Source organism: Xiphias gladius, chromosome 15 (assembly GCF_016859285.1).
Source record: "Xiphias gladius isolate SHS-SW01 ecotype Sanya breed wild chromosome 15, ASM1685928v1, whole genome shotgun sequence".
NCBI classification, from domain to species: domain Eukaryota; kingdom Metazoa; phylum Chordata; class Actinopteri; order Istiophoriformes; family Xiphiidae; genus Xiphias; species Xiphias gladius.
Genome location: NC_053414.1, coordinates 824,766 through 836,554, shown reverse-complemented (window position 1 = coordinate 836,554; position 11,789 = coordinate 824,766). Strand labels below are relative to the sequence as shown.

At 40.6% G+C, this 11,789-nt stretch overlaps 1 gene segment (V, D, J or C); it reads left to right on the top strand.

Moving 5' to 3' along the window:
• Positions 1 to 7,796: 7,796 nt before the first annotated feature.
• On the top strand, positions 7,797 to 8,296 carry LOC120800920 (the record flags this gene model as incomplete). The annotated part of the segment is given in 2 exon segments: positions 7,797 to 7,894; positions 8,001 to 8,296. Coding segments are annotated over 2 exon segments (351 nt in total), but the record flags the coding sequence as incomplete, so codon positions are not given.
• Positions 8,297 to 11,789: the final 3,493 nt, after the last annotated feature.

Below are 11,789 nucleotides of genomic sequence, written 5' to 3'. Positions count from 1 at the left end.
TGTACAAAAACCTTTGGAGCAAAGACAACAGAATACTCAACAACATCCACTAGAGGGAGTCACACACACTTTAACTTCAGTGGTTTCTTATGATCCAGTCTAGAATCTTATTACTGGTAATAAAAGCAAAAAACAGAAAATCAGGTAGTAAAAATAAAAGTCAGGATGAGGGAACGCTTGTTTTATACAACACAGACTCTGATGATAATGAGGTGCTGTGGGATGTTATTGATATTAACAATAAGACGTCCCAACTAATTGCAACAGCAAATCCTCTCACATCTAACAGACTTCAAATTCATATTTGTACATTAATTATATTTGTGAGGCTGCCCAACTGACGAAATGTGATAAAAGGAATGAATTGATGAAAGCAATATATTTTATGAATTGAGTGGTCATCACATGTAATAGTCTAATATGTTTAATGTTATACTTTTTATTCACAGTATTATAAATTAGAAAATTCAATTCAATTCAATTTTATTTATAGGAGCCAAATCATAACAGAGGTTATTTCAGGTCACTTTTCATGTAGAGCAGTAGAGACTCCTTGTTACAGAGATCCATCACTTGGCGACAGGGGTGAGTAAAACGTCCCTTTCAACAGGTAGAAACCTTGAACAGAACCCAGCTCATAATGGGGGGGGGGCATAGCACAGTAGACGTATAACATTAAGACGTGTAACAATAATGAGACTAATAATAAAACTAATAATTATTAGAATTAGGTGAATAATAGTACTAATAAAACTAAATAATAATAGATATTATTATAATTAATGATAATAGATGATAATCATAATATTTGAAGCAGGGGGCAGTAGGTGGTTTGCAATCACAGATCCAGACTCTGCAGAACCAGGGGCAGAAATACCTGCAGAGAGCGACAGGAGGAGAGAGGAGAGAGACCAGAAAGGACAAAACTACGAGAGAGAGGAGAAGACAAGTTAGTAACGAGCACCGATGCCATATGAATGCGTGCAGATGGAGAGGAAAAGGAGGAGAGGGGAGCTTGGTGCATCATGGGAAGTCACCTGTCAGTCTAGGCTTACAGCAGCATAACTAGGGGATGGTTCCAGACCAGCCTGAGCCAGCCCTGACTATAAGCTTTATAAAAAAGGAAGGTTTTAAGCCTACTCTTAAGCGTTGAGAGAACGTCTGCCTCCTGGACCAAAACTGGAAGATGGTTCCACAGTAGAGGAGCCTGATCCTAATCTGGAATTTACAGCGAGCCAATGCAGAGAAGCTAACATGGGAGAAATGTGATCTCTTTTCCTATTTCCTGTTAGTACTCGTGCTGCAGCGTTCTGGATCAGCTGGAGCATATTTAAAGATTTGTTGGGACGGCCTGATAATTAGGAATTACTAAAAACCAGCCAAGCGGTAGCAAAAGCATGGACTAGTTTTTCAGCAGCGTCTTTTTGAGTAAGGATGTGCCTGATTTTTGCAATGATACGTAGGTGAAAAAAGGAAGTCCTTGAAGTTTGTTTTATGTGGGAGTTAAAGGACATATCCTGATCAAAGACATCTCTCCCAGAGTCCTAACAGTGGTGCCGGAGGCCAGAGCAAAGCTCTCCAGAGTAACTTTATCATTAGAGAAGGTGTTTCTGAGGTGTTGGGGGCCAAGCAGAATAACTTCAGTTTTGTCTGAGTTTAAGAGCAGAAAGTTGCTGGTCATCCAGGTCTTTATTTCCTTAAGGCATGTTTGAAGTTTTGTTAACTGATTGGTTTCACCGGGTTTCAGTGACAAGTACATTTGGTTATCATCAGCATAGCAATTAAAGTTTATGGAGTGTTTCCTAATAATATGGCCTAAAGGAAACATATATAAGGTGAATAGAACTGGTCCAAGCACAGAACCTTGTGGAACTCCGTGACTAACCTTTGAGTATACGGAGGATTAATCGTTAAAATGCACAAACTGAAATCGATCTGATAGACAGGACCTAAACCAGCTTAGAGCGGTTCCCTTAAAGCAAATTAAATGTTCCAGTCTCTGTAATAGGATATGATGGTAAATGGTATCAAATGCAGCACTAAGGTCTAACAAGACAAGTACAGAGACAAGTTCTTTGTCCGATGCAGTAAAAAGGTCATTTGTACCTTTCACCAGTGCTGTCTCTGTGCTATGATGCACTCTAAATCCTGACTGAAAATCCTCAAATAAACTATTATCATGTAAAAAGTCACACAACTGGTTGGCGACAGCTTTCTCAAGGATCTTAGAGAGACAGGGAAGGTTAGACATGGGTCTATAGTTGGCTAAGACATCTGGATCAAGAGTAGGCTTTTTAAGTAGAGGTTTAATTACAGCTGTTTTAAAGGACTGTGGTACATAGCCTGTTCATAAAGACATATTGATTATATCTAGTAAAGACGTGCTAACTAAGGGTATAAATTCCCTAAGCAGGCTAGTTGGGATGGGTTCTAAGAGACAGGTTGATGGTTTAGATGAAGACATTGTTGAGGTTATTGGTGAAGGTTGATGGGAGAGAAACTGTCTAATTATACATCAGGTTTTGCAGCTGTTTCTAAGGCTCCTGTGTTTGAAGATAAGTTGGTGCCAGAGGTGGTGAACTTTGTCTCCAATAGTTAGAATTTTATCATTAAAGAAGCTCATGAAATCGTCACTACTGAGAGCTATAGGAATACATGGATCAATGAAGCTATGACTCTCTGTCAGCCTGGCTACAGTGCTGAAAAGAAACCTAGGGTTGTTTTTGTTTTCCTCTAATAAATTGAGTAATAGGCTGCTCTGGCATTACAGAGGGCCTTCCTATATGTTTTAAGACTATCATGCCAGGCTAAGTGGGAAGCAAGTGGTAGAACGCCGTATCCTTTCAAGTTTTCGCCTAGTTTGCTTTAATATACGGGTTTGGGAGTTAAACCATGGAGCTAACCTCCTTTGTTTTATTATCTTCTTTTTTAGAGGGGCAATGGAGTCGAGTGTCATTCTCATTGAACCTGCAGCTCTATCAACAAGATGGTCAATTTGGGAGGGACTAAAGTTAGCATAGGAGTCCTCTGTTATATTGAAACACGGAAGTGAATTAAGTGCTGATGGAATCAGTTTCTTAAATTTAGCTACAGCACTGTCAGACAGACATCTAGAAAAGACATTTCTGCCTCATAGTGTATAATTTAGGCATTTAGGCTAACTAAATCATCATGACACAGCCAAGTTTCAGTGAGACTAAATATATCAATATAATGATCTGATACTAGATCATTTACGAATACGGCTTTGGATTGGAGCGATCTAATGTTTAAGAGTCCACATTTAATTCTCCTTCTTTTGTTGTACTTCTGCAGAGGTGGTCTTAATTTGTATGAGGTTTCTGTGTACAACTCCTCTTCTGTTTCTTTTTGAGTTAATTAGTTTAGGTGGTCGGGGGCAGACACAGTCTCTATGGGGGTTTGGGTGGGTGACTGCTGTAATGGAAGCACAGAGAAGCCTGTAAGACTGCAACTCTGCCTCCCGATCTCAACCCTGGGTTGTCATGGTTTTGGTCTACTAATAAACTCAGATTTCAGATTTCTAGATATGAGAGCTTCTCCATCCAAAGTGGGATGTATGCCGTCTCTCCTGATCAGACCGGTCTTCCCAAAAGTCCGCCAGTTATCTACAAAGCCCCGTTGTTTGGTGGACACCACCTCGACAGCCAGCAGTTATACATGTCATTGCTGGTCAGATTAGGCAGGGGCCGGAGAAAACACGAGTCCGACATTGTCTTTGGAAATGTAAACACCGACTCTGCATTAATTTTGTAACCTCCGATTGGCGTGATCAGGTATCATTACCACAGACGTGAATAACAATCTTACTATATTTACATTTATCCTTAGCCAGCAGTTTTAAGTAGGATTCAACGTCGCCCGCTCTGGCCCCGGGAATACATTTGACTATGGTCGCCGATGTCGCTAACTTCACGCTTCTCAAGATAGAGCTGCCAATAACCAGAATGGTTTCTCAGCGAGTGTCGCTGAGTGGGGAGTATCTGTTTGAAACGTTAACTGGTTGGTGGTGAACCACGGGCTTCTGCTTAGGGCTACGCTTCTTGTTACGGACATTCACCCAGCCGCTTGGCTTCCGGCTGCTCGGGAGCTGCCGGGGGGAGAGAGGGAGCTAGACTGGGTTGGCTCGTACCGGCTAATGGGGGCTGGCTAACAGCAGCAGTTAACGATTTGGTTTCCATGGTGCGGAGCCATGGTTCCAATTGACTAAGCCTCGCCTCCATCACTGCAAATAAACTACGTTTATTACACGTACCATTATCGCTAAAGGAGGCAGAGGAATAACTAAACATGTGACACACCGAGCAAGACAGAGCGGGAGAGTGAGAAACCATCGCTAACTGCTAAGCTAAAGTAACTAGTGGATGTAGAAGCGTGTAAACAACTGTACAGTAGCGAGGAAGTCGCTAGAAGAAAGAGAGAGCTAAGAGGGCTTAAGCAGAACTAATGTACGTTTAAACGTAGAGCGGGTAATTGGCTGCTGTAATGAAGAAAAATAGCAAAATTAACTGGGTAGAGGCAGAGCAGTAAAACTCGCTACCAGTCACACGGAAGCTGGCAACTGGAAATGAGACAATACGCTTACCTCAGCACGTCAGCACGTCAGAAAACAATGGATCAAGAACCGAGAAAAGTGCATGTGTATAACAATACGCAACACAATCAGGACTTCCATTTGTAAAAACTGTCACTTGTTGGTCTGTATTAAGATGGTAGCTTTTTATTACCTGAACAAATTATGTAATTGTATGAAAATCAATATTAGAGCAGTAAAACCACACCGGTTCTTGGAGATGTGAGTAAAGGCAGGAAAGCAGTTAAATCACCCTTTATCTGTTTACTTCCCTCCTACTGTCTGTGCTCACGTATACAGTAATTTAATGCAGCTGAATTCCCAATGAAGCCGTTCTCATTTACATGTTTTTCTGTTTCTGTTGTCAGACGACGGAACAAGTATGAAACAGTGACTGAAACGTGGCCCATTGAGACGACATGTTAACCAGCAGTCACTTCCAAGCTGCTGCTCTGCTGCTAAAATCCTGGTTTCGTAACCAGGACGTCGTCTGACAGAATCACCAGACACTTAAGTTAAAGACAACGACTGTGCTGTGATTTCAGATAAATTTACCTGTAAAATGATCAGAGATGATCAGTCAGAGAGAAAGTTAGAAGCTCATCCGCATTGTGAGCTTTTCTCGATAAAAGTGTCAGCTGAATAAAGATGTTTTTAGGGAATCAAAGTGCGACATTGAATAGTGGAAAGAAGCAGACGAACTGTAATTCAGAGAAAAACTGAAATTGGAATCATATAGAAGTATTTCATGATAATCTGATGTGTATGGACATTAAGCCATTTTTTTCCCGCAGTAATAGTGGATTGCGTCATGTTTCACATAATGAAAACACAAGGTTATGAATTTCCAAGGACTTAAATGAACATGTAATCTATCTGCTGCCGTGCAAACCTATGGACTTGGAATCACATCCCATGGTTAAAGTTTTCACTTGTGTCAGTGAATGTGGTCCTTCAACTGAACAGAAACTGTATGGTTATTTACATTGGCAAGAAAGAGCAAGCGAAGCCTTTGGAATTATCCGCATTTATGTATAAATTTGTCCTAAAACGTGTTCAAATCTTCATCTAGGTTACAACTGTGAACAAACACAATCTATTTCAACTAGTAACACACAAATCATTGTATTGTTCTTCTCCATATCGAAAACATCATTCAAACACTCACAGTGTAGCTTGGAAAAAGTATGTGATACCCTCGTCTAATTACATCAACTAAAGTTAATTGGAAACCTGGAGTCCAGTCAGTGAGACCAGATTGGAGGTGTGGGTTAGAGCTACTGTGACTCATAAAAAGGACTCAAACATTTTGAGTTTGTTATTCAACCAGGCCTCATAAACAAGATCTCAGAAGACGCAGGATCAAGAATTGTTGGTTTGTTCAAAGCTGGAGACGTTTAAAGAGTCACCTCAAAGAGTTTAAACATTCATCAGTCCACAGTCAGACAAACTGTCTGTAAACAGAGACACTTTAGTTCTGTGACTACTCTCCCTAGGGGTTGGCATCCAATCAAGATGACTCCAAAGTCTCAAAGCAGAATGATCAATCAATGAGGTAAAAAAAGAGGCCCAGAGTAACAGCTAAATGCTTACAGGAATCATGAAGTGGGTTGACATCTCTGTTCGTGAGTCTTTCATACGCAGATCATGGAGCACAGTGTCCAGGGCAGGGCACCACGGGCGAAGCTGCTGCTCTCCAACAAAAACATCACTGCACACCTGAAGTTTACCAAACAGCATCTCGACACTGCACAACACTACTGGGAAAATGTTTTGGGGACTGAACCAAGGTTTAATTGTTTGGGAAGAACACCCAGCACTATGCATGGTGTAAGAAAGACTCTGCATACCAACATGAAAACATCATCCCAGCGGTGAAGTACGGGGGAGGGATCATCGTGATTGGGGGCTTTCTCTGCCTCTGGACCTGGAAGACTCACCATCGTTGAGGGTAAAATGAATTCCCAGGTTTATCAAGGCATCTTACAGGATAATGCCAGGGTGGCTGTACGCTAGTTGAACCTCAGTAGAAGTTGGGAGACGCAGCAGGAGAATGACTCTAAACATCAAATTAGATATACTACAGAATGAATTCAAACGGTCCAACGTTCCTCCTGAACGCTCTGCAGATCTGATCCACAGCTACTGGAAGAGCTTGTTGAGGTTCCAGCAGTTATTAAATCCAAGGGTTCACTGACTTTTTCCACCAGAACTAAATGTTTAATGGGACACGACATGAACGATTGTAACTGTTTGTGTATTATTATCTTAAGCATGTTGCATTTGTCAATACCCGTGACTTAGATGAAGCGCAGATCACATTTTATGACCAGTAATGCAGAAAACCAGGTCATTCCAAAGGTTTCACTTACTTTTTCTTGCCACTGTGGTTAAAGTGTCTGTAACGTAGATCAATAAAAATAATGTTATGTAATGGTCAGACTGTTAATTGGAAAAGAGTGTGGTGCGGTATTTCTTTACCATTACATAGTGACCAACTATTAAGGTATATAATGATTCATAAATGATCCTTCAGGCACTGTCTGTTAAAGATGGTTGAACGATGATGATTAAACAGATTTAGAGAGGAACCAAACTATGACTAATGCAGGAAGAGACAAACTGTTTCTGTGTTAATACAAAACAGACGTTCAAGCTTCTCAGGAGCTGTTCTGGATAAGAATGTCAGCTGAATACCTGAAAATCGTTGTGGAATTTGTGGTTGTTTGAAGCAATAATATGTAAAATCAACTGATCCTTCTCAGTTTAAACTCCACATTTGACAAATCACACAATTTAATCAAGCTTCTTCATAAACTGGTTGGAATCACAGCCTCACATCTGGATTGATTTAATTATCACCTGTTGAATAAGAGTTTCTCTGTCCGCTCTGGTTGTAACTTCTGGTGGTGTACCACACGGTTGAGTCCTAGATCCTCTCATTTTCTATTTGATGTTACTGTTGGGTGAAATTTCTCATAAAACATAAACATTATATTAAATATTTGTACCTTCCATTAAGAACCTGTTATGTTGGCAGCAGGGCTGCTGAATCAGAATCTGACATCCTTTTATTTCTACAGCTGAAACAACCTGCTGCTACCAGTCTGTTAACAGGAAAATAAAGATCTATGAGAGACACGAAGATTCAGGGAGGAGCTGAGCTGTTACTGACCTATAGAAGAGAGAGGAACTTTCAGATTCAGCAGAGTTCAATACACAAACCAGAAACATTACCTGTGTTCAACATGCTGTCATTGCATTATTCTGGATTTTCTCTACTGGTTCTCTCCACTCTAACAGGTATGTTAGATTATGCAACACAACAAAAGTTTATTCCATCAACATCTGAATGTGAACTGTTCACTGAGACTTTTACATCATCAAATAACAGTTATTTTTCCTTCAGGCATCAACTGTCAGGATCTGACTCCAGTCAACAATGAAGAGTTCAGTCCAGAAGGCAGCACTGTTACTCTGTCCTACACATACTCCAAAGAAGCAACTGCCAGTGATTCTTTCTTCTGGTATCGACAATATCCAGGAAAACCACCAGAGTTCCTCATCTCTCACACAGGGACAGGAAAACCATTAAAGGATCCAGTCCCTGGACTGTCTGTTAAAGTGAGTGAGGATAAAAGACAAATGGATCTGCAGATCTCCTCTGCTGCAGTGACTGACTCTGCTGTGTACTACTGTGCTCTGCAGCCCACAGTGACAGGAAACACCAGAACTCTGTACAAAAACCTTTGGAGCAAAGACAACAGAATACTCCACAACATCCACTAGAGGGAGTCACACACTGTTAAACTTCACTGGTTTCTTATGATCCAGTCTAGATTCTATGTACTGAAGAAAAAAGCAGCAGAGAAATGAAGTGTTTGCTGTATCATGAAACAATGAAACTCTGATGATAAGGAGGTTTTGTGAGATGATAACTCAGTGGATGAGGCAGCATTTATAGAAACAAGAACAGAGACATTATTTAAATACCTGGTACCTACTGGGTACAGTACTGGGTAATAAAACTTTCTTCATATCGTATAAATGAAGATCAAAAAGAGAACAGTCGCCTCTTGACATTACATGACACAGATTATATTCTTACATTGTAGTTTCACTCATTAACAATCATTAGTGCAGTGTGTAGGCGATAATATAATATGAGAGGGGAGCTCGGTTACAGCCACAACACAGTGATTTATTTTCATGTCTTCTACTTCACTGTACGATGTGGAATGAGGAAAAGTCAAGAGAGCTGCTCTGGATGCTGAAACTGAACTGAACTTTGGGAGGAAGAGAATCTCTAAAAAGGTTTATCTCTGGCCCCGCCCACTGGAGTCCACCTCAACCAATGAGATCATTTCTGTCTCCAGAGCAGAAATGTTTGAGGAACTAGAAGCTCAATCAGCTTGATGTTGAGGAGAAGGGCTGTGCAGCAGAGAGGCTGTTTAGTTTTTTCATTCTACTGCAGTGGAAGAACATTGTTCATCTGTTTGGCTTCAACAACCCCAAAGACATGTTGCTTTACCTCTTTTTGATTTTATCTCACTTCATAGGTGAGTTTAGGAACAAATGAGTGTCTCATTTAACCTGATGTATTAACCTGATATCCTGTCGCCATTTTAGAAAACTTCATGGTTGGAAACGCACCATAATCTGTCTTTGTCATGAAGTTTTGTATAATCCAGTTATGATCTCAGCTACAGTTGAGTTGTTTCTCTCCACAGAGTAAAACTGTACAGTGACATTTTCCACTGTCTTCTCCTCTCAGCCTCATGGACAATGTCAGTCTCATGGCTTCATTTTCTCTACTTTTTCCAGGACTAATAGCTGGAGACACAATCTCTCCTGTAAGAGATGAAGTCAGTGGAGGAGAAGGAGAATCTGTCAAACTCAGATGTGTCTATGAGACAACCAGAGATTATGTTTATCTTAACTGGTACAGACATCATTCTGACCTTCAGGCACCTCAGTTTATACTCTGGAAAAGAGCAAAATCAGCGAGAGATGAGGAATATATTCCTAACAATCGATACGAATCCCAAACAACAGATACATCAACTGAACTGACCATAAACAGACTAACCCTGGCAGACACAGCCCTCTACTACTGTGCTCTAGAGACACAGTGATACAAAGTGTAGAAGAGGCTGTACAAAAACCTGAACACAGATATCTGACTACTCTTCAAAGAGGAGGGAAGTGGTATTCAACCCACAGCTTCATATCAGATGGACTCTGCTAATTGCTGTTTTCTCAGAGTCACTGTGGTGACAGCTGCTAGTGAAACACCGTGGGAGGATTCACATCAGCAGCAAATCCACATCAATGAAGAACCAACTGGATGGTGCTTCAAACACGAGACACCAGGAAAAACAACAAGAAAATAAACAAATAAATAACTTCAGATTGACAACACTGAGAAATCAACTCTGGATTTATGATCGTTTATATGTTCAGGCATGAAAATCCAGAGCAAACACGCAGCAGAACCACAGTTCATCAGCTGAAGAGTAAAAGTGGCAGAATTTAAACAAATAGCAGCTTTCACAAAAACTCCACCGTCTTTTCTGTCGACCTGACGCTGCTGTGGAAAATGACAAGTTCCAGATTTCCCCTTTTAATCAAAGTACAGTCTTTCATTTCTGATCCAAAAGAAAAAGACTCAAATATGAAAAGTCTGATTGTGTCTGAATACTCAGTCTTTTCACTTCATGTGGTATTTTTACGTTGAGAAAAAAAACAAGGGGCAGTGGCAGGTTCAGAATCATCAGCACCTTTAATATTTTAGGTAAACGTTCCAGCTGTAAAACAGGACACGTGTCAGCTCAATCGACAGCGGCGACTACACTAAAGTTGTGGGGCCACTGTCTGAAGGAAAACACGGGTTCAAGACACTAAGAGCAGGTTTTGAAATTGTGCCTCTTCGCTGCCCCCAGTGGTAGTAAACATGCGAGGGACACTGAGATGAAAACACTGGCAGCAACAAAACAGGTCTTGGCTTTTTTCTGAAACTGGACGAAGGCACAAGTCCGATCTCCTGGCACACCTGGGTGAGACCAGCTATTTTTTACTGTGTTGGAGACCAGTGGAGGAAGCACAAACCTGGTGCAGTGCAGTGCTTTGAGAAGAGGTTGGAAGAAAGACTCATTCCAGTGTTTGTATGAGCAACACAGACTCAACAGGTGACCTGTCTTCTGCAAATTCCCTGATTGAAATCAGTGAAATATTGACAACACCACTGGTAAAACCCTGTGTTTGCATGAAGAAGTCGTCTGAGCCGGGGGAAATGTAGACGCGGTTTTAGACCAAAATGAGAACCAAAGTTGTTCTGCGCCGCCCGATCAACATAAACACGACATGAGCTGCACCACTGCACCAACCTCAGAACAAGTGGATTGGTTTTCAACCAGGACGTTACCAGGAATATTCACTAATGAAGTACTGCTAATGGAAAATTACATTGGGAGTGCATTGGAGAGACTGCTGGATTGGTATACCATAATAGACTAAACCAGCTTTTTTTTAAAAATCAGACTCCACAGGTATTAATTACAGCCCCAAATACATGATGGGTTCGTCCAGCAATAATGAAGGAGCCTCACAGAAAACAATGGGGACACAGTTGATCTGAAGACCTCACACTAACGAGATTTAGTGGGAAAAACTTTTTTGAAATAAAGTTCATGTAACAAGATACACTAGACAGGATAGTTTAACACGAAAACCTTGTAGAACAACATCTGTAGAAAACGTAAAACCAACTGGTCAAATGGTTCAGGAATTTTGAAGGGAGTCACACACTGTTAAACTTCAATGGTTTCTTATGACCCAGTCGAGATTCACTTTACTCTCAGGCAGGATCGTGATGAAAAGCTTTAGAAATGGAGCCACTGCTTTGGTAACCATGCCGACACACTTAAATTCTGGTTCAAATGTTATATGTTTAAAATTTTTAAGAAGACAAGCCAAAATTAAAAGTAAGGAGTCCTTTAATAAATAACAGTTGAATGCAGAGAAAAATATCTTTGATGTGATGTTTTTCAAAGGAGGTCGTCTCATTTAAGAATAAAACTAAAAATATACCTTAAGTGTATAACTAGGTAATGACTTGGAAGATATTAGTAGCAGATCTGAAGTGTTTTCAAATCATGTCTCACAAAAGGTTGATAATGAAGTCTTGTTCGATGGCATC